Source organism: Elaeis guineensis, chromosome 7 (genome assembly GCF_000442705.2).
Source record: "Elaeis guineensis isolate ETL-2024a chromosome 7, EG11, whole genome shotgun sequence".
NCBI lineage: Eukaryota > Viridiplantae > Streptophyta > Magnoliopsida > Arecales > Arecaceae > Elaeis > Elaeis guineensis.
Window position 1 is genome coordinate 11,306,477 of NC_025999.2, and position 25,983 is coordinate 11,332,459.

Below are 25,983 nucleotides of genomic sequence, written 5' to 3' on the forward strand. Positions count from 1 at the left end.
CAAAATCTATCTCATTGTATGACTTTTTGCTCGACTGTTATGAGCTTTAGTTGGCTGCAACGATGCCCTCTTACGTCTTTATGACATCCTGAACCTCCCTTCACTTCTCACCATGATGGAAAGTAATGACAAAGCCACAGGAAGTCATAGGCAGCCAATTGGATGTCAAGATTGTACCGAAAAAGTCCTAAAGCAAAGCCTGTCTCATCCTATGACCTCCTGCTTGACTGTTATGACCTTCCGCTCGACTGTTATGACCTTCCATTGACTATCAGATCATCCTCTTATGTCTACAAGACATCCTTAGATGCTGTTTGGTAGGGAATAATATTTTACAACATCTCAATGATGTGAGTTAAATGATATGATCATCTTGTTTAGTGTTGCAAAACTCATCCAATAACGAAGGATCCAGTGATAAATTTGATAATAGCATCACCATATTGTGCATTGATGCTATCACTACACATACCTTAGATGATAGTGCATCATCGGGTATTAGTGATGTACTGAAATTATTTTGGAACAAAAATATTCTAATTCAATAAATTAAGAAGAAAAAAAAAATCCTCTTCGTCTCTTTCTAGATATGCCTATTTTATTTTTATTAACAGATTTAGTTAAATGATGCAGATATCTTTTATTTATTTATTGAATGTCTATTTTATTTCTATAGGTATATATTGTTAATTGGCATTGATGGATCACACTAAATCTTTCGTACTTTTTTTCTTCATTTTGTTTTGATGGGCTAAATCACTCTTAATGGACACCTTTGATATTGATGATAAAAATTGACTAAGCCTAGTTAAATCCGACTACATATAATATTATCATAATATCATCTTAATAGTATAATCAAAATAGATACATATTATAATAATAATAATAATAATAATAATAATAATAATAATAATAATAATAATAATAATAATAATTATTATTATTATTATTATTATTATTATTTTATAAAAAATTATGAATGAAGAATGTTTAATCAAATTATAAAATAATTATTATATATTAATATATAAAATTATTTATAATATTTTATATATTATCATATATCAAATATAATAAAATTTTATTTTCAATGATGTCCTACTGATATATCAAACATGACGGTTATATTATATATCACCTAAAAATTTAAATTTACTCATCATCTCAACACGCACATCATTCCAGTGATCGTATCATCCCAATGATCATGTCCGGTGATATGCCAAATAGCATCTCAGTATTTTTTTTCCCAGTGCCCTACTGGTTTTTGAATTAGATCACAGGAAAAAAAATCCGTCCCCAGTCTCCAGGGTCCATCCATCCCTACTAGCTATTAGCTAACTCCTGAGAAGAAGAAGAAGAAGAAGAAAAGTTTTCAGATTGCCCTCCAAATTTTCCAATAATTCTCCACTAGATGTCGCTGCTACAACGCCCAATGTCTCTCCACCGGAGACAGCAGCAGAAGACTGGCTTCTTCCCCCACCGCACCATCCCCCTCCTCGCCCTCCTCGTCGTCCTGGGCGTCTTCCTCCCCTGGACCGGCACCCTGGAAGGCCTCTTCTTCTCCTCCACCGACCGAGAGGGGTCTCTCTCACGATGGAGGGACCACACTTTGGCCCAAGCTGCCGCCTTTGTGGCCAGGAACGGCACCCTCATCGTCTGCGCCGTGAGCCAGCCCTTCCTCAACAACTGGCTCATCAGCATTGCCCGCCAGAGGCATCACGAGAACGTGCTAGTCATCGCCGAGGACTATTCCACCCTCTACAACGTCAACCAGAGGTGGCCCGGCCATGCCGTCTTGATTCCCCCGGCTCCTGATGCACAGACTGCTCACAAGTTTGGCTCTCAGGTATTTTGTCCTTGTGTTTTCTTAAGCGCATTGTTACTTCTGTTCCTGAATCACTTGAATATTGCGGTAGAAAAAAGATTAATTTGCTTGTTTCTTGTAAATGTCGCATCTTTTGTTATGCCCGCATGCATGCTTGTAGCAAAGATTGATTCTTTTTGAACTTTAGATGCTATTTGTGGTGGTTTTTGTTAGATGGTTTATGTATTTGCTAAAATACACAAACAGATTGAAAGATCATTTTTGGTTCTCAGGTATTTCCTTGACGTTTCTTTAACCACATTTTGACCACAGTTCTTTAATTAATTGCATATCATGGTAACAAAGAGATTTTTTTTTGCTGGTATTAAAGACCTTCTTTTTTCTTTTTCCTTTTTTTTTGGCTTTTTGGAACTTTAGATTCTATTTGTGGTGGTTTTTTGTTAGCTGGTTTGTGTATTTTAGTGCAGTTGGGCTGATTGGATCATAGATGACAGGGGTTCCCTCCAGCAGGCCTCGGCATCTTCTTAATATTCTGGAGCTGGGGTATAATGTGATGTACAATATTGTGGATATGGTCTGGTTGGCGGATCCATTCCCTTATCTCAAGGGGAATCATGATGTCTACTTCACTGATGACATGGCTGCTGTAAGTGTCATTCGGTAAAACCACCTTCATTCCCTTTTGTTTGTAGAACTACAAATTTGTTGATCATGTAGTGGAGATTTAGTTCAGGATTCACATTTTATATCTAGCAAAGATTCTTTAATAAATATGAGGAGAAGGAGATTTTGCTGATATGTTGCTACCAGAAAAGATGGGTCAATTCTTATTCTGTTATAAATTGCAATTCAAGTGGCAATAGAAATTCCTTTGAATCTTATATTTTATACTAATCTATTGGGAATTGACAGGTGAAACCTCTGAATCACTCTTATGATTTGCCACCACCTGCGAAAAAGGGGCGAACATATATCTGCAGCTGCATGATTTTTCTTCGTCCTACAAAAGGAGTGAAAGAAGTGATGAAGAAGTGGATTGATGAACTCCAAGAGCAGCCATGGTCTAAGAAGGGAAAATCAAATGACCAACCTGCTTTTAACTGGGCTTTGAACAAAGCTGCAGGCCATGTGAGTTATCTTGTATGTGCTTCTTGAACTTAATTATTCATTCCTAATTGGTAGAATACCATTATCTTCCTACCAATTTTGTTATGGATCGACTGTGATTGTATAATTGCTTAAGATAACTATTTTCATCTTTTATAAATCCATGTGGTTAAAGAATCAGTAACTACAAATATATGTGTGGTGGAACCTAAATTTTGAACGATTTAGATTTTAAACCCAGAACATACATATGATAGCTTGGAGGCTTGTGATTTGCTATAGTTTATTGCAAAGGAGAACTCATGTTCCAAAGAAAGTTAAGGTGAATTGCTTTTGAAAGTGATTTTAATATTAAAATTTACCTGACAACTTTGAACTAGAAGAAATCAGAATGGATGCTTGGAAAGACATGAGATCACATGTTAGTTCTACCATCTTTAGATAATAAGATGGTTATTATATAAAGTTTCTTTAGGCTAAGAGGACTTGTAGTGATTGGTCTCGCTATATTTTCTCAAATAATTCTTAGGGACGACATGAAGAAAAGGCTAAGAAGGCCTTTTCTTATGGAGGAAGTCGAAGGAGTGGTAAAAAATTTTCGCTGGCCTTCATGGACTCTGTCGAATAATATTTCAATGGAGATTATAAATAAGGGTTTTTCTAATGAAGTCTTGCCTTGTTTTTGATTGAAGATGTTGTTTAGAAAGGTAAAACTTATTTCATTACATTTCTTCCAGAGTATAACAATGTGATTATGAAATACAAGCTTGAATCCTTGTATGTTGTTTCATTTATAAATGTACTACTAGGATTATAACCCCCAACATGATGACCCTAGCTTGATGGCATCTTGTTGGATAACTTGATTATTTGCATGGTGCATGGAAGAAGAGGAAAAGCAAGGAAGCTTCCACTTAAAAGATGACATGATACATGCTAGTAGAGACATTATTCTTAATTATTAAGAAATTGGATCTCTCTTGAGGACTACATTGCTTGATTGCAAAATTTTCTGCAACCTTATGTCAATCCTTCCAAATAGTAGGGTACTTTAGTTACTTTCAATCGGATTGTGCACTGAAGACAAGAGGACTGATTTCCTTGATTATCCCCAACTTCAACAGCGGTTATGTTTTATTTTATGAATTTAGCTATCACTAAAGGTGAACCCAAATTCTTCAAGAAGAAAAAGAGCAACCATGTTAAGCCACTTAATATATGTTAATACCTGGTTGGTGTTTGGTAAGGACAAAGATGCTTCTGGACCTCTGGTGAACTTAGAGAACTCCATTAAGTTTGAGCCATTCTGGCTTGAGACATCAAATCATGACTCTATCCTAGTCTATTCTTTTCTTTGTTTTTTAGACTTTGGGACTTAATAGATATTTTCTAGGAGATATTGGTAGTTAGAAGGGCAAGGTTCAAGCAGTGGTATGGGTAAATTGGTAAGGGAAAATCATGAACTTAGATAATTTTGTAGAAATTTCCAATTCCATAATTTTCACTAGATAATTTTGTCTAGCTGTTAGAAGACCTTTCTCAAACTTAAGGTGATAAAGCCCCTTTCTGGCTTTTGAAGCCAAGAAGGGTTTCTCATTTATGTATTTCATATATATATAATAGGCATTTTTTGCAGCACCTATATTACATATGCTTTTAAGAATATGTAGAAAGGTATAAATTGGCCTCTAAGTTCCAACGGTGATTGAAAACTAGTTTCTGACTTATGCTTATGTGAAGTTGCAGACATTCTATTAAATGTAGTAGGTTTATTTGCAGTTGCTATGCCTGAAATCTAACTAGATCAATTTAGGTTATCTTCATGACTCATTATATGTAATTAGGTTCCCAACCAAAAGCAACTATGTATACCTAAAAAATGCTCTGAAATGATGGTTATTCCATACAAAATTGAGCCTGGCATGAGCTAGAGTAGCCTCAATTTTTGACCAGATGAATTAGTGGTTTGAGTTTAAGATTAAAAATTAAAGACATGAAACAGTGTCAACTCTAGGCTCGACCAAACTAAAACCTAATTACACCCACTTGCACTAATATTTCTACCCATTAGACTCAAGGAAGTTTTATTGCATATGGTTATCAAAAGCGACACAATGAAGTAGTTTTTTTGTAAGTGCCCTTCTTATCTGGAATGTCCTAGTCAAATTTTAAGGATACAAGGATTTGTTGGAAACATCTAAACTTAATTGTGCATGGATCTTAGAGTCTAAGTTTGATAAAATCAAGGGATGTTATTTGCTGGTCAAAGAGCCTTTTGTGTTTTCAAGAGTCCTTATTTCAAGCAAGGGTATTGGAATTAGTAAACCAAATTAATATTGTCTTGTTGTTAGCTATGATCTTTAGTGTTTCCTATGAAATTCACTTAGAATTCCTCTCCATGTATAAAACCAAAGTGTTGCTTATAAATATGGCTCTTAGTATTTTATGTAGAAGGTAGTTGAAGGGTTGTAAAATCACCTATATAAAGGGATGTACTTGAGCCATTTTGGATCAAGAGAGTTGAAGGAATTTCAAATAAAGTTAAAGTTCTTTTCTTCTGATAGATCTACTTTCTTCATCTCTTGTGTGAGAAATACTACAATACTCCTCTCTTCCTCTATCTATCATAACAAAGTGGTAGCAGAGCTATGACTAATATAGGAGGGCTTTTATAATTACCTCTTCCTCATCGCACCAACACCAACTATGAGAATTAAACTATCCAAATGAAGGCGTTGCTTAGAATGAGATACTCTCACGGTGCAACAACGAGAGGTTCTACGGGACAAGAGGAAGAAAGATAAGAAGGCTTTCTACTTAATTTACCAAGCCATAGATAAGTCGGCTTTTAAAAAGATTGTTGCGGCCACCACCTCCAAAGAAGCATGGGAGATTCTCCAACATGCATATAAAGGAGTTGGAAAGATGAAGAAAATTGTCTTCAAACTCTTAGAGATGAATTTGAAGCCCTACATAAATGAAAGAGTCAGAATCTATCTCGAATTTTTTTACGAGAGTCTTGACCGTCCTCAATCAATTGAGAAAGAATGGCGAGATCTTGAGGGATATATGAGTAGTAGAGAAAATTCTATGCTCGTTAGATCCCAAGTTTGACTACATCGTAGTCGCTATTGAAGAATTGAAGGACTTAGAGCCTCTGACAATTGATGAACTCATGGGTTCCTTATAAGCCCATGAATAAAGGCTTAACAAGAAGAAGCAAGAGCCTTTGGAGCAAACTCTTCAATCTAAGTTCACTTTGAAGGAGGGAAAAGATGACTCCAAGAATGAAAGGAGTCAAAGCGGCCGAGGGCGAGGCCGTGGACGTGGAGGCTACAATAACAAAAAGGAGTTTAGCTAAAGTCCAAAAGGAGGACGTGGATAAGGAGGCTCATCGAGAGGTCGAAGGTATGACAATTTCAAAGTTCGTTATTTCATTTACAACAAACTCGATCATTATATTTCGGATTGTTGGTATAATGATGCTAAATAGGTTGAAAAAAAGACTCATTATGCAAAGAAGAAAGAAGAAGATGGTGAAGTCTTATTGCTACCTTGCAAAGAAGATGACATCAATGGGCAAAATATGTGGTACTTGGACACCGTCGCAAGTAATCATATGTGTGGGTTTAAGAACCTTTTCATGGAGTTGAACGAATCGATGAATGGACATGTGTCTTTTGATGACTCCTCCAAAGTAGACATGAAGGACAAAGGTAAAATCTTTATTCAATTAAAAGATGGAAGTCATAATTTATCTGTAATGTTTATTACATACCGGAGATGAAGAACAATATTTTGAGTTTGGGGCAACTTTTGGAGAAAGGATATGATGTGCATATGAAAAATAGAAGTCTATTTTTAAGAGATCAAAAAAAATAATTTGTTAGCCCATGTTCAAAGGACAAAAAATAGAATGTTCATGCTTAACATCAAACATATCAATGCTAAATATTTGAATACAAGTGTCAAGGATAGTTTATAGCTTTGGCACTTGAGGTTCGAACATCTTCACTTTGGTGGCCTCAAGCAACTATTAAGCAAGAAAATAGTGAAGGGCTTACCGCATATTGACTCTCCAAAATAATTTTGTAAAGGGTGTGCTCTTACCAAGCAACCAAGGAAGAGCTTTCCTAAAAAAGCTTTCTATCATGCAAAGAAGCCACTTGAACTCATCCACACCGACATATGCGGGCCAATTTCTTCAACATCCTTTGAAGAGCATTGTTATTTTCTAACCTTTATTGATGATTTTAGCAGAAAAACTTGGGTGTATTTCTTGAAGGAAAAGTCTGAAAGCATTTTTTATATTCAAGAAGTTCAAAGCAATGGTGAAAAAAGAATATGACTACTACATCAAGGCCTTACGATCCGATCACAAAGGCAAATTCACATCCAAAGAGTTTGAACATTCTTGTGAGCATGGCATCCAGCGACTCTTGACGACATCTTATTCCCCCTAATAAAATGTAGCAGAGAGAAAGAATCGGACCATTCTTAGTATGGTTCGAAGCATGCTAAAGACGAAAGACATGCCAAAGGAATTTTAGGTGGAGGCCATAAAATATGCAGTCTACTTGCTCAATCAATGTCATACAAAAAGCCTAGAGGATATAACTCCACAAGAGGCATGGAGTGGAAGACGATCTAGTGTCTCTCATTTGAAGGTTTTCGAGAGTATTGCCTATACTCATATGTCGGACCAAAAAAGAATGAAACTTGAAGACAAGAGTAAAAAATTTATCTTCATCGACTATGATGCTCAATCTAAAGCCTACAAGCTCTTTAATCCAAAAACTAAAAGAATTCATGTTGGTAGAGATGTAGAGTTCCATGAAGTTGGCATGTGGAGTTGACAATCAAATAAAGAGCTATTTTATGAAGAGAAGGAAGAAAAAGAGAAAGAATCAAAAGTGGATTTTGAAGTTTCTTCTCCACCTTTATCTTCACATTCAAGAGTATCACCTCTTTTGGAAGATAATCCAATGCAAAGGAAAACAAAGAGTTTGCAGGAGCTATATGAGAAAACAAACGAACTTAATCTCATTTATCTTTTGGCTAACAATGAAAATATTTTTTTTGAACAAGCAATACAGGATAAGATTTGGAAAGGGATGAGGAGATCAAAGTAATAGAGAAAAATGATACTTGAAAACTTGCTACTCTTTCCGAAGGCCATATCCATAGGTGTCAAATGGGTTTATAAGAAGAAGAAGAAGAATGCTCAAGGACATATAGAGAAGTACAAAGCAAGATTGGGGGCCAAAGGCTGCAAGCAACAAGTCGGTATCGACTATGAAGAAGTGTTCACCTCGGTTACTCGTATAAAAACTATAAGATTGCTCATCTCTATTGCGGCACAATTTAAAAGGTCAATTCTTTAAATGAATGTCAAATCGGCTTTCTTGAATAGATTTTTAGAGGAAGAGGTCTTTATGAATCAACCCGAAGTGTATGTGAAGAAGGGTCATGAAGAAAAAGTCTTGAAGTTGAAAAAGATGTTCTATGGCTTGAAACAAGCATCTAGAGCATGAAATAGTAGAATTGATGCATACTTCAAAGCTAATGATTTCATGCAATGTCTATATGAGAATACCTTATATGTAAAGAAAAAGAATGAAGATATATTGCTTGTTTCTTTGTATATAGATGATTTTATTTTTACAAGGAGCAACCCTCAAATGTTTGAAGAATTCAAGCAAGCTATGACCCAAGAGTTTGAGATGACAGATTTGGGGCTTATGTCATATTTTTTCGGCTCAAAGGTCAAGCAAAATGTTGAAAGCATCTTCATTTCTCAAGAAGTATATGCAAAAGAGATTTTTAAAAGATTTAAGATGGAAGATTGCAAGCCAATAAGTACCCCCATTGATTGTGGAGTCAAACTATCAAAATTTGAAGAAGGCAAGATGATGGATCTTACTCTTTACAGAAACTTAGTTGGAAACTTAAGATACCCAATATGCACAAGATCGGATATTCTATATGGAGTTGGCTTACTAAGCCGTTTCATAGAGAAACCAAAATCTACACATTGGAAGGTCGCAAAAAAAAATTCTTCGTTACATCCGAGGTATTATATCTTATGGATTAATCTATTTTTCTTATGATTTTCGACTTTTTGATCATTCGGATAGTGATTGAGGAGGAGATTTGGATGATAGAAAGAGGACAATCAGATTTATTTTCTACATGGATGATACGGCATTCACTTGATTTTCTAAGAAGCAAGCTATTGTGACTTTTTCTACTTGTGAAGCAGAATATATTTTGGCATCTTCATATGTTTGCCATACTATATAGCTTAAAAAATTATTATAAGATATTTATTTCTCTCAAATTGATGGTACAGAGATATATATGGATAGCAAATTGGCAATAGTATTAGCAAAGAATCTGGTCTATGATGACAAGAGCAAGCACATCGACGTTCGTTTCCATTTCATAAGAGAGCATATAAAGGAGAATTTGGAGTTAACTTATGTGAAGACTCATGATCAAGTTGCCGATATCTTCATCAAGCCACTTGCAGCGGATGCATTCCACCAGCTCAAGAATCTTCTTGGAATGAAAGATGAAAGACAGTTAAGTTTAAAAGGGGGTGTTGGAAATATCTAAACTTAATTGTGCATGGATCTTAGAGTTCAATTTTGATAAAATCAAGATATGCTATTTGCTGATCAAAGAGCCTTTTGTGTTTCCAAGGGTCCTTGTTTTAAGAAAAAGTATTGGAATTAGTAAACCAAATTAATATTGTCTTGTTATTAGCAATGACCTTTAGTGTTTTTTATGAAATTCACTTAGAATTCCTCTCCATGTATAAAACCAAAGTGTTGTTTATAAATATGGCTCTTAGTATTTTGTGTAGAAGGTAGTTGAAGGGTTGTAAAATCACCTATATAAAGGGATGTACTTGAGCCATTTTGGATCAAGAGAGTTGAAGGAATTTCAAATAAAGTTAAAGTTCTTTTCTTCTAATAGGTCTACTCTCTTCATTTCTTGTGTGAAAAATACTACAATACTCCTCTCTTCCTCTATCTATCGTAACAGGATTTATGTTGGAAAGTACTTCTGACTTGTGCTTGACCTAAGTCCTTAAATCCAACTTACAGATTTATCATGAACTTGCCCACAGGTTTATTACAGGTATTAGATAAATTATAATCAGGCAATTCCTGTTCCTATTAAGCTTGGCATATAGACATTATTATTCAGAAGGAAGGGATGGTCCAAAACAGGATCTCCATCTCATTTCATTCCTGAATGTGTATTTGGGAATTCTTGTTTCTAGCTGTGCTGTTAATGTTGGAAATGTTCAAAAGCCTCAGCTCAATTAGTGTAAATTGCGACCACCTAAGTCTGGATTTGAACCTTTTTCTTTTGTCTAGAAACAACTGTCACAACATTATTGTAGTAATATATATCCAAAGATTTGTTTAAAGTGCAATGACTTAAACCATCCCATGTACTTGTTGATAGATGCTGCATGAATTACAAGTTCATCCTTCTGTGTAATTAAGGGATGTAGTTTATTTACTAGTTGCAAATGATTATCTAGAATTCACCTTCCAAGATGATAATGTAACACATTTTTTGAATTATTAGGAGTCCAATATGACCAACCGGATATTTTCTGGCTCATTGCATAAGCTTTTCAGAAAAGTCACTGCTGGGGGTTTATATTATGACCGACTTGTAACTTCCAAATCATCTTGTTTACTTAGTGATGATGTAACCTAGAGATGATTATGCTGAAGGAGGTTAAAGAAAAAGCAAAGGTTATGAACAACCTTTCAGAATGCATTGAGAATCCGTTGTTCCACGGGTATAAAGTACATAAAATTTTAAAAAATATGAATTTGAAGGGACATCAAGTGTTGACAAGTATATCCTTTATTATGGAAGAAGCTGTAGATGCACTTGAGTTCTGGAAAATATTCTCCTAAGACTAAACTTTGATTTTTTTAAGTTTTGAAATTTGGAGGCATTATGAATTTGTAATGTTTTGAAAGAAACTTAAGAGCAAATTTTTTGATGTGGGCTTGACTATCCTAAAACCTGGACATTATATTGTTATCAAACAATAAGATGATATATCAGTATCCACAATGATGCACTATATAAAAAATATTATAAATTTTATATAAGTTAGCATGAAACTAGTGAAACAGTTATATGCTGTCTGCTTTACAATGATGTCTAATATATTTTACTGGCTTGATTTATCAATCTTTACTGTTATAAATTCTTCTTTAACATGTTGGATATTTTCAATATTTTTTGGGGAAACTGCTAAAGCTTAAATGACTGAAGTTGATGAAAAAAATCAATTGGCCTTCTCAACCAGGTTATAAACCTATCTTGCAAGATGCATCCAGAAAATCTGTAGCTCCATATCTACTTAGTATAGAGGAAGTCAAAAGTCTGAATTTTAAGGAACACTACTGATGACCAATAAATCTTCTATTATGGAATTAGCCAAAGAAGATTGACAAAAGAAAATGAAAGAAGACTAAGGGGGATGAGGAATCATTTATTTTGTAATACAAAGTGTCCATTTTGTCACCACTTAATTTATTGGAAATTAATTCTTTAATTTTTGGCATTCAGATTTTTGAATATTGTAGGTCATGTCAATCTCTCTCTCTCTCTCTGTGTGTGTGTGTGTGTGGGTCGGTGCATGCCCGTGTTGCTTTCTGCATCTTTGCCTTAAGCTTAGTTTCGGGAAGTGGGTGAGGGTGGTATGGAGATGCAGATGTCTTTGGAAAAAAAAACAGGAATTGAATGAGGAATTGCTCATGTACCCAAAAAAAAAAAAATGAGGCAGTGCTCAGGAAGCAAGTCAGGGATGAATTTTTTTAAAGAGAAATCCAAAGCAAGTATGCTATCTTAAGAGTGCGTTTGGTTAGCCATTAAAAAAATATTTTTTTTTATTTTTTGATTTTTAAAAAGTAAAATTCAAAAAGCAATGTTTGGTAACACTATGAAAAGTAAAAAGCAAAAATCAAAATAATTGCTTTATATGCAAAGCAAAAATTTTTTGCTTTCCAAAATTTGCTTTTCTACTTTTTTTGCTTCCGCACATCTAAAACGCCAAACTAAAAAGTAAAGAGCTCGAATCTTTCTCTCTCATCGAGCTCTTCACCTTTTTACCCCCTTCCTCCCTTTCTGAATCCTTCTCCCTCGTCAAGCTCTTCACCTGCCGTCTCCAAACGTTGCTTTTTGCTTTATAGCAATATAGTTACCAAATATATTTTTTACTTTTTTGCTTTTACTCAATAACAAAAATAAAAAAAAATAAAAAATATTTTTTAAAAATTAAAAATCAAAACTCCAAAAGTGTAACCAAACGCATCCTAAGTGGATGGTGAGATGTAAATCTGGCAAATCATGTATGTGGTAGTTGCAAAGTCCTAGAGATACCTCTCAAAAGGTGACCACAAAATTTTATTTTAGCGACTCCATTTTATAAGTTCTAGCTGTACTCTATAACCGCAGTTTTTATTACCAATGCCTTTAATCCAACTCATTATGTTTAATGTTTCATTTTGTTTACATACCCATTCATTGTTCAGACAACTTCTTTTGCATTAAAATTCATATCAAAATGTTGGGCACTTCTTTCAAATTGTGCATGCTCCAAATCTTCAAGTTCAACTTTTGTAGATTATCTTTGACCAAGAACTTCTAGGACTGCCTTTAATCTTCATCCTCTGTGTTCTGCTTGATGGATAGTTAACACTGATGATGAAAAATATAACTGCAGGTGGATCTTTATCTGCTGCCCCAGGCTGCATTTCCATCAGGAGGACTCTATTTTAAAAATGAAACATGGGTACAGGAAACTAAAGGCATGCATGTCATCATTCACAATAACTACATCAGTGGTTTTGAGAAGAAGATAAAACGCTTCCGTGATTATGGGCTCTTGGTAAAATATAAGCAGGCCGGAGAAATTTTTTGCACCGCATGCGGTATAATAAAAATGATGTAGAGTGCATCGTCCAATCACATTAGAGTTATTTGAAATTTTGAATGATGAAAATGTTTCTCTTCTTTTAAAAAAAATGATGACATTTTGTATAGATATTATGACATTCTGTGTAGATATTATGACATCCTGTGTTGAAATCATAATTTTCTGTACAGGATGTCATAATTTTTTCATATGATATTATAATTTTGGTAGGGAATATTTTTACCACATAAAAATTTTATAAATTTTTCAATAACAAAAATATCCTTTCCTCTTTGTGACATTTTATGAAAAAATTATGACATTCTGTGTTGGAAGTCATAATTTCAACACAGGATGTCATAATTTTTTTAGAAAGAAAGATATTTTCGTCATTTCAAATTTTAAACGAAAAAATAAAATCATGGATATTAAATATGCATTGGAAAGCGATCGTTATGTGATCCAATCGGATAAAGTGGTGCGCTGCATGTCAGATTTTCTACACCATAGGTAGTGTACAAAGAATTTCTCAAAGAGGCAGTGAAGAACTTGCAGTTTTACAATGTGATGGCTCGAAATTGCGTAACTTGAGCTTACTGTAACGTGGCAGGCCACATCAACGACTTGTGAAACTGGCTAAGGCAGCCAAGTGAGATAAAATTGATAAAGTTTGATTGTTTTGCTCTTCTTTTTCCTCTCGTGATTCTTCAGGTTCTGTACTTGTATATTATTATATAATTTACAAACATTTAATTGATCAAGTTTTACCTGACTCACCAAACATTTTTTAAAACAAAATTAAAGCAATATGATAGAATTCTTGTAGCATGCTGCACTTTACTATATTTTGGCAGCAGCACAATGCGATTCTTGTTTCCAACCTCTGGAGCACGCGGCGCTTTGAGCCTTCGTTTTTGTCTTATCGCTGGGAAAGGCGAGCGTCACCCCAAAACCAGAAGCCTGCAATGGCCGTTTCCTCATTGTATTTTCTTGTGTGTGGACCTTTGCCTAAAGGTGTATGTGTATCGGCTAATTGCTCCTTCCCCTGGCCCATACTTTAAGGGTGCATCTGGTTTGCGGCCCAAATCAGAATTGGACTGGCCATATTTTCCGATGCTGGAGTTAGAATCAGAATAGAATTTTAAATATTAGAAAAGAGTTGGGATTGAATTTTGGCAGATTAGAATATTTTCACTCTTAAAATCAAAATCAAAATAAAAATAAAAATACTCCAGGTTGGAATGAGAATTACTCATTCCAATTTTCGTTTCAAAGTTTCCAACTCCCAACCGCCCTAAGACTCTAAGCAACAATACTTTGTTGAAGTCAGGAACCTGTCATTGAAGGTCTAAAGTTGTTTGACAACTCGTTCAAGTGATCGGGGACAATGGGGAGTCAACCTCTCTTGAGCTTACACGGTTTCTAAATCTGTCATTTCCCATTTTCCATTTTTCGTATATGCATGCACGCAAGGTTGTGCCCATGCACGTGGTCTATGTACATGTTCGAGGGAAGAACCACCCCAGATAAATCAGGGTAGGGTTTCCCTTTCGTGCAAAAGAAGGATTCACCTTCTTTCACGCAACCCACTGATGGATCACACAAACATCGCTTCAAAATCTGTGCAGGCTGATGAATGAGAACTTGAAGTGCTTTGAGATCCCATGTTGTGATGCAACATCCAACAGATGACTTCATGGAAGAAGATCAATCATTCTTTCGCATGAATGATACAACCCGAACTGACCAATCACCCCGGACATACTATGGGATGCACTCTGTCAGACATGAAACTGGAAACTTCTCTTGTAAAGCAGGGTGTGCTCGCGATTTACCAATCACATAATTTCATTTTGTCTTCATAATATCACCTTTTTAGTACCGGAGAAAGAGATTCTCTCGCAACCTGTTCGCATAAACCAATCTACGATTAGCGCAAAGGTGTTGTTGTATCAATAAAATTACTTGAATAGTTATATTAATAACAATTAAATTTCTTGTTATATTTTACAGATTAGTATTATAACCATTATCATATAACATTATTATAATTACTACAATATTCTAGACCAATATATAATATGTACTAGATTTAACTAATACTATTATTACAATGCGGTAGTCACTATTGAATTTCATACATTAATAATATATTAATATGTCCTTATATAATAATATTGGTATCATTATAATACATATATAAAACAGTTTATTACAATATATAGTTTATTTTACATTATAGATTAAATATTATTATGTATTACCGTATAATAATATATTATATTAATTCTAATATGCTATTATATTTTAAAATTACACCATCCTATAATTTTAATATAATCTCATAATATGATATTCTTATTATAACAATAAATATGATTATCATATAATTACAATAGCCAGGCTAGTATTACAGTAGTTATTATAATGTCCAATAAATATTATACATATCAAGGAATTATTACGGTATATAACTATTATATATTTTAGGATATGTACAGAAAGGTCGATTGTTGACATCAGTAAGTCAGTAAAAGTTCATTACTTCTAAAGGATAAACTTATCCAGTATTTCGAAAAATTATCACAGCTTATATGATCAAATAACTGCAGATGTAATTGCAAAATCAAATAGAACAATTTTTCATTTACAATTCCAATTGCCATTGTAATCTTTATTAAAGCAATTGAAATTGCGGCAAGCAAATGAACCCAAAAGTGCTTCCAATACCAAAAGTAGAGCACATAATACTCTATAATTGATTTTAATCAAGACGCCCCTCTCGCTCTCTCCCCCCAGTTCTATAATTACCGGGAACCTTCCAATTGCAAGCGGAGGGGCATGACCTCTAGCCAAAACGCTCAAATATTTCATAAAGGCTGGCCGTATGAACCTTAAAGACGTAATTAGATGACCGTACATCAATCCATAACAAGAGCCAAAGCCATTTCAGTTCGCAAGGACTAGGATTATATGGCAAAGGATGGGACATACAATGGGCAATGGCATAGCACTATTACAATGACCGATAAGTGTCATACATTTAAGATTTCAAACACTAAAAATTTAGCTTGCTATTATTGTGTAATTGACTGAAACAAGAAAAGATGAGGGGAAAAACCAAACTCTCGTTTCCTGACATTGACTTCCCTGTATCAGCTTTATGGAGTAGCATTGCCGTTAAAGCACAGGAGCTTAAAATTGGGATTTTAACTGATAAATACAGCAGACATAATCTCTTCAGTTTACAAGGGCAAAATGACAAGTGGAAAACAGGAGCCAAAATTTCACACTGGTCTTTACTCTTTACAAGGTAAAACAACTTTGTCAGAAGCGTCCATTCATACAACAGAATCAAAAACGAAATAGCAAAACAGATGGATGGCTTGAATAGAGGGATGTACAAGTGGCTTACATGTTTCTCTCAGCTTGGACTGTTCCAAGGAGAGGAGGATTTGTATGCTAATCCATGTGAGGGCGCTCCATGGCTCAAATCAAGGCTATGCAATTGTTCCATGAGTTGGGATCTCCGTTCTTTGAAGAAGTCGAGACGGGCTGTCAGTTCCACCAAAGTAGAAGATGCCACTGGTGGTTGCCTCTGATATTCCATACCCTGATGGCACAAACTTTTGGTTAACAATTATACTCATGGAAGTAAAACTGGTCAAGGTCTCAACGACAGATGGCTTCCCTTACCTCGGTTATTCTGGGAGTATCATTAGCAATGGCAGCAATGCTTTCTGATGGCATGCTTGTTGATGCTTCCATACCTTTTAATTCAATAACACCTGTCTCCAAGGAATGTTTACGAGAAAGCTTGTTGGAACTAGCATGAGGTAGCACTTGAGGCTTAACGTTCCTCCAATCCGTCCCAGATGAGCTCTCCTGTAATGAGTTTTGAGCATTAACATTTGAGATGACATTCATTCACAGCAAAATTATGCTGGCCTGTCAACAGGCCTTCACAGCCTCACTACATTGTCAACCCAGCTTTAATTCCTCATGACTATCCCATTTGAATTTTCTGCATTTTATATCAAAATATCAACATGGGATACAATGAGTATACACATTTTCATAGTTCCTCCCTGACAACATGACGAAAAATCCAGTAGACTAGTATTACTGTAAATTCTACAATTGAAGTACAAATTCAATCTGTCAGTAATATTCCCCCAGTAACTCTTTACATATAGTTTTCAAGCAAATGAGAACTATGTACCAAAAAGAAATGAGAAAAACAGCTTCAGACAATAATTTATGTTCAATAAAACATTAAATGCTATTTACATTAAATGCTATTTGGTTAGGTGCCACCAAGCATTCCAACTGAAGTTCCATACACTAGATTATGCACATCAGATGTCAATCATCATTTAACGATGCAACACGATAAACTGATCATACTTGGATGTTATGACATTAGACTAACACTTGTTAAAGGAAATAATAGGTGCGTGTTAAAACTGTAAAGCATCTTACTGAAATGTCTATACAACAAAACAAATGCTTTATTAAATAACCGAACCTGTCAAGCAGGCATATCTTGCACGAGATTTACACAAGCAAGCAATCTAGCAGGTAGCATCAGTAACTTTCGCTATAGAATCTGATCCTATAATGCTCCATTCCAAGGACCACTCGGAAGCAAAAGTGTAGGTAAGTGGCACCTACATGCATTGTGAGCTGCACGAACAGTGTTTTGTGGGTCTAATCTGATCATGGATGGGGCCCATAATGAACTTGAAGGGATCCATCTGATGTGTGACTGCAGAAGACCTCTGCAAACATGTCTCGTTTATGTTCAACACCACTCTTAGAACTCTTAATTACTTAAAAGTGGTCATCTCTGAGAACAAAATGTTTGACATCAATGGGCTCATCAAAACTACCTATATAGTTGTTTCCAGATTCAAATAGGCTTTGATAATTGTGTGCACATTTTTCTTGCTTGATAATATGAGTCCCCTTAACAACACACAGGAAGCGCAGCTCCTTTTTACAACATGTTATTTAAAGGACAAATTGAAACTTATGCAGCTTTATCAGCAAGTTGTCACGAGCAGCAAAAGCAGTCACTTCAGTTAATACTTGCATAAACATGATTGTCCTGTCAATAGCATGCCATTTACTGCCACTAACTTCACCAAGGCTGGTCCCACTGATGGCCATAAAATCCTATGTCAATCCACGCAGATGAGCTTTAAGAATTATCTACTTCCATTCTTTCCCGGTATTAATCAAAAATAAAGAAAACACTGTCATAGCCAATACCCATATTGCAAGTGTTAGTGTATACTGAAAGAAAAAGTCTCTAGGCTTGTTATTCTAGAAATAGTAATATAAAGCCTGCTTCAGGTAGCATTGCGGTATCCTGGACAGCAAAATCTCTTGCTTCATTAATGCAATTTAGCATTTCCTGAGAAGAAATTCTGACACATCTAGTACCAAATATAAACCCAAGCAAGGCCAAGGTCAAACATGCCTCAGATTTTCAAACCAAAATGGTTTTGAGCAACCTCAACCTGGCTTGAGCCCCAAGTAAAAGCTGACCTTAAACATAGTATACAATTACGTATCATTATGTACATTTAAATATTTTGATTAGGTTTAGATATATGTTTCATAGGCAAGATAATTGGATAATGCTATCCTTGGAGACACGTGCATAGAGATTGTTATGCAAGAATTTGATCTGCCACCTCAGATTCTCAGTCTCCCTTACAAAGTCGTCTTGCACAATGGTGTGTGCCTATATGGCATTATCTTGAGGGAAAGTGGCAGCCCATGTCTTAGACTGGTCTAATAGATGCGTTTAAAGGGATAAGACATCTAGAAGAATATCATTTACCTAGAAGAATAGCATTCCTCTCATGCTACCCACTCTAAATTTTGTTCCAAAAGAAGTTACAAAAAGCAATGTGGTTTCAGGCAACTCTAACAGGTAGCATCCAGCCAGTTCTGTGGCCACTCATGTGATTCATACTTGATAAATACTTAGAAATATATAATCTGAAAAGTAGAATATAAAAGTCACTAAAAATTCATAAAAATGAAATTTTTTATTATGAGGCCTAGAGGAGGTAGAAGAGGGAAGCCAGAAGAACAGGAAAAAAAGGGCACAAGCAGGAGAGACCTAATGAGTAGGATAGCAGATGGATCAGGCAGAAGAGGAGGATAGGTTGAAGAGATTACGCGGCAGATAATACAAAAATTAGAGTGTTCTGCCCCCTCCCGCTTCTAGGTCCAATTTTTTTGCTTACTGATCCCACCTTGACCCTTGGAGCAAAAAGGGAGACTTTACACAAGAGCGAGATCCAATCCCTACCACATTGCATCTACCAAGGCTTCATGGACACAAAGGCATATTCCAGCTTCCTGTTTTCACTGTGTGTATACTGGATCCACTTTTGTACATTGCGACATGATCAAGGGGCAGCATACACCTATGCTGCATATGTTTCTGCATAGAACACTTAAAAAATACTGTCAAATAAAATTGTCCGGTCCCAGTTGGTCTTGTTTTTACTTGTTAAAGATAAAAAAAGGATGATATCACAGTAGGTTCTCACCATCTTTTCAATCTATTACATAAAGAAAACATTAAAATTTTAGCAACAAAAAAGGCCATATCAGATGTTTGATTTTCCTCTAAATAACTAGGAAAGATCATATAACAGTGTACCTAGGGAGTGACTAACAACTTAACATGTACGCAGGACAAACGCTACATAAGCCACAAGCATGAAGAGTCTTATGAACAAACCTATGGAGACTGGGTCCACAACTGGTTTTTGAGGTCGTCTCAAAAAGTATATTATTATTTAAAGTCCTTCAAGACAAGTTTGGCTAAAACTAACTTAGGATTTATCTTGTAAGTCACAGAAAGTAGCTTAATGAGCTCTGGAAATTATTTTAAATAAGTTTCTAAAGACACAAGCAGGCAGCATTAATCCCCTATCACTAGACAGAAGACTCCGCATATCAAAGTTTAAAAATAAAAGGAGCAGGATAGTTTCAACCATTCAATGAAATATTAGACATCTGATTATTAACTAGACTAACACAGTTGAGCATTTGGTATGGCTTAATAATTAAAAAATATTCAATCTGCAATATATTACACAAAGTAGTCAGTTTTTTAATGCCATAGTTGCATGCTTCAATCAAACCAGTATATGATCATACATAGCCCACAACATACTATATCATGATATCCAATTGTTGGTGCATGATGTATCATGGAACAACAAAAGAAGGTTAACACATTGAACCATCTAGGTAAAAACCGGGAGTAAACAAAGGCTCCTCAATCTCAAAAATAACAAAATAAATCAGGAAACAACAGATGAAGAAGAAGAACAACAATAGATTAGAAAGTTGGATCTAACCATCTTAACATCATGTAGGATAAAAAGTCCCTGAAATGTGTGTTTACGTGAGAGAGAGGACAGAGAGACAGATGAACTAAGAGGTTGGATCTAACCATATTGACATCGTGCATGACAAAATGTCACTGAAATGTATGTTTGTGAAAGAGAGAGGACAGAGGGAGAGGGAGAGAAAGGGAGATAAAGAGAGATGAATGGAACTAAAAGGAGAAAAAAGGATGAGAAAAGCTAGTATTCTATGGGAGGCAAATCTGGTCTTCTTTAGTTCGGATTTGCCTGTTGTCTCCTATTGCTTTATTGACAGGACCAGCAAAAGTGAAAAATAAAACTCACTATGATATCCCCAATAAGTGATCGGTAGGGGTGTCAAAATTTAACCCTACCCCACCTTGCTCAAGTCAGGGGCATACGCTTTTCACCCTGACTATGGAAGGGTCAGGAAAAGGTCAGAGCTTTGACTCCCCAGATTATAAGGTTAGAGTTTTATTTGGGTTGGATCAAGATGGAATTGGTTGGGTCATTACTGGGGTTTAAGTTTTCTAAGAGTGGTTGGTCTCTTTTAGTACTAATATTTCTAGTTCACACAAACTGAAACATAGTTGGGTCAGGCAGGTAACATTGCATCAGACTCAAGGTTGAAACTGTAAAGTAGGTTATGGTTCAGGCAGGTCAGGTTGGGTCACAAGGGTCAATCACCAGGCAGGCATAGGTGACAGAGTCTGATCTAAAGTCAGGATGGGTAAATATGGTTCAAGCCTTCAAGGTAGCATGAGTTACTGTTTTCACTTGAGCCAACCCAAATCTGACCTACCCCAAACAACTGGCCCCTAGTAGTCCATCATATTACAACGGTCAACTGATTGAGCCCCTGGAAAAAACTTAAATCAAAATGACATAACCACCAATGAGAAAATATGTGCTGAGCATGCACATAATAAAGTGGAATACACTAAACAGCTGAATGTGCATACGTGGTCTTCGAAGCCTATATGAACTAAACAGATTGACCTGGACACCTACATATTCATCTTCATCCAACCTATAAACAGTAACAGGGATGTCATCGAAGCATTTTCAAATTATAATAGTTTTTATTGACAGCTCATCAATTTATTTTCCATATTATCTGCCAGATTTGAAGAAGTCAGTTTAGGGATATTATTTCCTGTTTTCTTTCCTGATTTTTAGCTTCCTAATTTCTTGTAATTATTTCTTGATTTCTAGCTTCCTAATTTCTTGTAATTTATCAGATTCTAAGGTCTGAATTTAGATAATTTTTCCTGTATATAATAGGTATCAAGAAATTGGAATAATATAAAACAAAGAATTTCTTCTATTCTCTGTTTACATGGTATCGGAGCTTAGGTTCCTCTGGTCATTTTTTATGGCCAAAAACGGCCATGGCTGATGCAACCCAAGAAGGTTCTTCAAAGGTATCATCTAAACCGTCCAAAAATATGCCATTGTCTGTGGTTCCTGTTGCCGGGGATACTCATTCTCTCCAAATAACCCAGCACAAACTCAATGGGACCAATTTCCTTGAATGGTCTCAATCGATTATGCTGGTAATTTGAGGCAAAGGCAAATTCGGCTACTTGACAGGTACAATGACAGCACTTGAGGAAGGAAAAGCAGGCTATCCGGCCTGGGAATCAAAAAATTCTATGGTTATGGCTTGGTTAATTAGTTCTATGGAACCTAAGATCGGCCGGACCTATTTATTCTAGAAGACAGCAAAGGAGATATGGGATATGGTGCATGAAATGTACTCAGATCTAGAGAACTTAGCACAGTGTTTTGAGATTAGATCTGCCCTAAAAAAGACAAAACAAGGTAATCTTTCTGTGACGAGTATTTCAATATTTTGACTGAATTATGGCAGGAGATGGATATGTTTTATGAAACAAATTGGCATTGTGCTGAGGACAGCTTGAAATATAAGCAAATGCTTGAAAAAGAATGGGTATTTGATTTTCTCCATGATTTAAACAAGAAGTTAGACGAAGTACGAGGTCAATTGTTGGGAACTAAACCGTTTCCAAACATTAGAAAGGCATTTGCAGAGGTGAGAAGGGAAGAAAGAAGGAAACGTGTCATGCTAGGAGGAAGTAAAGAGATCATCTTAGATAACCTGTCTCAAAGCTCTGCCCTTGTTTCAAAAAGTTATGAACCTACTAATTCTAGAGATCAGCGTTGAAATTGGAAGAATGATAGAGCCTGGTGTGATCATTGTCAACATCCGTATCACACTAGAGAAACATGCTGGAAGATACATGGAAAACCAGCTAATTGGAAGCCACACAAACAAGGCGAACAACGCAAAGGATTTCAGACTACTTCAGAGGAAAACAAAGCAGGAGGATCGGTTTCTAGCAAGAAGCAGCTTGAACAACTACACGCCCTTCTTGCCCAAGCATCTCAACAGAATGCACTTGTTCCAGTTTCAAACCGTTCTATAGCCCAGAAAGGTAATTATCTCTCTATCCTGAGTGCAAATTCTCAGTTTAATGGTACTTGGATTATGGATTCAGGGGCTTCAGATCATATGACCAGACGTCATAATTCTTTCTCTACATATACCCCATGCCCGAGAAATTTCAAAATTCAAGTTGCTGATGATACTTTATCAACTATTACTGGAAAAGGATCTATAAATTTGCCTAATTTAACACTGAAATCTGTACTTCATGTTCCAAATTTGACATATAATCTAGTGTCTATTAGCAAATTAACAAGAGATTTGAATTGTGTGGCTCAGTTCTATCCATCATATTGTAAGTTTCAAGATTTACTATCGGGGAGGATGATTGGCAATGCTAAAGTGGGTGACGGCTTGTACTACCCGGAGGATAATGGACAAGTAAATAAACAAGCTTTGGCTCTAAGTGGTGAATTGCTCCTATTTCAAATGAAATTATGTTATGGCATAATAGGCTAGGTGATCCTAGTTTTCTATATCTCAAAAATTTGTTTCCTTCTCTATTTAAGAATAAAGATATCGATTCCTTTCATGGTGAAACTTGTATATTTGCCAAACAGACCCGTACTTCTTATCCCAGTCAACCATACAAGTCGTCTACACCTTTCATTGATCCATACTGATATTTGGGGTCCTTCAAGGGTTAATAACATTTCGGGAACCAGATGGTACATAACCTTTATTGATAATCATTCAAAAGCATGTTGGGTTTACCTCCTAAAAGAAAAATCTGATGCTGCCACCATTTTCCAGCAATTTCATAAAATGACACAATCAATTTCATACATCAATTCAAATTCTTCGAACGGATAATGGTCGGAAATATTTCAATTCAATCCTTGGCAGTTACTTTAAAGAAAATGAGATTTTCCAGCAAAGTTTGTGTCAAAACCCCTCAACAAAATGGTATTGCTGAACATAAAAATCACCATCTATTGGAGGTTGCACGTGCTCTTATGTTCACTACCCATGTTCCTAAATAGTTTTGGGGTGAGGCTGTCTGTCCTAACTGCATCTTACTTGATAATCCGACTTCCATCTAGAGTCCTCAACTTTAAAACACCTTTGAGTATCCTACTTGACTCGTATCTCCAAACCCAATTGTTCACCTCCTTGTCCCCAAAAATCCTTGGCTGTACGTCCTTTGTCCATAATATCAATCCTAATCGTGAAAAGTTAGATCCTAGAGCCATAAAATACATCTTTGTTGGATATTCTCCAAATCAGAAGGGGTACAAATGCTATTGTCCAGCCACAAAAAGAAATGTTTGTTTCCCTAGATGTCTCTTTTCTTGAAGACCAACCTTTCTACCCAAACCCCACTCTTCAGGACGAGACATTAGGAGAAGATAGGCTTTGAGATTGTCCTATTCCTCTTCCTATAGTTTCTGCCATATCCGAAACACCAACAAATAAAAATCCTACAATTGTGTCATCAATAGAGTTTGATTTGGAAATAGGGGGAGATTCAAATGGGCTTAGTCAACAACAACCAGAGCTTCGTGTTTATTCATGAAGAGACAAAAAGCCTCAAAAAGTGCAAGCCTTCACGCATCAGCCGTATTGCCAAGAGTCCAATCCACAGATAAATACACAAACTGAAACAGAAGCCATTGATACCAGTGATACTTCAAACTTGCCACAAATGGAGACTCAGCTTAATGATTTGGGCATTCCAATAGCTCTCAGAAAAGGGGTTAGAGCATATATACAACATCCCATTTCCAATTACCCATCTTACAGCCGATTGTCACCGGCATTCCGAGCTTTGACAGAAAAGGTTGAAAAGGATGAAATTCCAAAAAAATATTCAAGAAGATCTTGAAAAACCAAAATGGAAGGCTGCGGTACTTGAAGAAATAAGAGCCTTAAAAAGGAATGAAACTTGGGATGTAGTGGAGTTACCTGAATGTAAGAGTTCCGTAGGTTGTAAATGGGTGTTTACCATTAAGTCAGATGGTGAAATAGAGAAACACAAGGCTCGTTTGGTTGCAAAAAGATTCACACAGACTTTGGGGATGGACTACACGGAAACGTTTACTTCAGTTGCAAAATTAAATACTATAAGGGTGTTACTGTCGCTAGCAACTAATCTTGACTGGGCACTACATCAAATGGATGTAAAAAATACCTTCCTCAATTGAGAGCTTGATGAGGAGGTTTACATGGATTTGCCTCCAGGTTTTGAAGGGGCAAATAGTGATAGGAGAGCGTGCAAGTTGAAGAAGTCACTATATGGATTAAAACAATCACCGAGGGCTTAGTTTGATCGTTTTGCAAAGATGATAAAGAGGCAAGGTCATCACCAGGGACAAATTGATCACACTCTTCTTTTCAAACATTCACAAGATGGAAAGAAAGCTATCTTGATCGTATATGTGGATGACATTATATTAACCGGAGACGATATGAAAGAAATGGAGAGGTTGAAGAAAATTCTAAGAAGCGAATTTGAAATGAAAGACCTCAAGCAACTCAGATACTTCTTAGGGATGGAAGTGGCAAGAAGCAAGAGAGGTATTCTTATCTCCCAAAGAAAATATACAGTAAACCTGCTGAAAGAAATAGAAATGCTCAATTGCAAGCCTACAGAAACACTCATAGATCTGAACATAAGTTTGGAAGAGCAGCGAATGAAATTCTAATAGATAGGGGGAGATATCAACGACTAGTGGGAAGATTGATATACTTGTCTCACACGAGACCAAATATTGCCTTAGTAAGTGTAGTAAGCCAATACATGCATTCTCCAGTTGAAGAGCAACTTAAAGCAGTCTATCGAATCTTGCGGTATCTAAAAACTACACCTGATAAAAGCTTGTTTTTTGAGAAAAATGAGCTAAAAAAAGTGGAGGCATTTACCGATGCAGATTGGGCAGGTTCAGTAGAGGATCCACATTAGGTTATTGTACAAAGGTTTGGGGAACCTAGTTACTTGGAGAAGCAAGAAGCAGTCTGTTGTAGCCCGTAGCAGTGCAGAGACAAAATTTAGAGCTCTTGCACAGGGAGCTTGTGAACTGATTTGGTTAAAGAGGCTAATGGAAGAATTGAAAATGCCTAGTATGGGTCCTATGAAGCTATATGGTCACAATAAGGCCGCGATAAGTATGGCGCATAATCCAGTTCATCATGACCAAACAAAGCACGTTGAGGTAGACCAGCATTTTATTAAAGAGAAGATTGCAGATAGGGTAAGTTGCATGACATATGTGCCTAC

At 36.0% G+C, this 25,983-nt stretch overlaps 2 protein-coding genes across 4 annotated transcripts in view; one reads left to right on the top strand and one right to left on the bottom strand.

Annotated features, from left to right (window-relative positions):
• The first annotated feature begins 1,230 nt into the window (after positions 1-1,230).
• Positions 1,231-13,079, top strand: LOC105049165 (UDP-D-xylose:L-fucose alpha-1,3-D-xylosyltransferase MGP4). 2 transcript variants are annotated; one of them, XM_073260881.1, is made up of 4 exons: positions 1,231-1,852; positions 2,319-2,477; positions 2,744-2,971; positions 12,705-13,079. In XM_073260881.1, exons 1-4 carry the CDS (start codon positions 1,418-1,420, stop codon positions 12,930-12,932), a joined length of 1,050 nt encoding a protein of 349 aa, XP_073116982.1. In that variant the 5' UTR covers positions 1,231-1,417; the 3' UTR covers positions 12,933-13,079. The 2 variants fall into 2 exon arrangements, with proteins under 2 accessions (XP_073116982.1, XP_073116983.1); XM_073260882.1 differs by having other exon boundaries at positions 2,744-2,959; positions 12,705-13,078.
• A 2,991-nt stretch (positions 13,080-16,070) lies between these two features.
• The window catches only part of LOC105049125 (rho GTPase-activating protein 7), a 45,199-nt gene continuing 35,286 nt past the window's right edge, over positions 16,071-25,983 (bottom strand). For both annotated transcript variants that reach the window (XM_010928686.4, XM_010928685.4), the window contains 2 exons: positions 16,593-16,781; positions 16,071-16,509 (listed from right to left, as the gene is read on the bottom strand). In XM_010928686.4, coding sequence (XP_010926988.1) covers positions 16,321-16,509; positions 16,593-16,781 — 378 coding nt within the window. In that variant the 3' untranslated portion in view covers positions 16,071-16,320. The remainder of the gene's footprint in view (positions 16,510-16,592; positions 16,782-25,983) is intronic.

Excerpts from the sequence above, each read along its gene's own strand:
- LOC105049165 (XM_073260881.1), top strand. The coding sequence starts at position 1,418 with ATGTCGCTGCTACAACGCCCAATGTCTCTCCACCGGAGACAGCAGCAG. Across the intron at positions 1,853-2,318 it reads CTCACAAGTTTGGCTCTCAG|ATGACAGGGGTTCCCTCCAG; the intron begins GTATTTTGTCCT and ends ATTGGATCATAG. Across the intron at positions 2,478-2,743 it reads TCACTGATGACATGGCTGCT|GTGAAACCTCTGAATCACTC; the intron begins GTAAGTGTCATT and ends GGGAATTGACAG.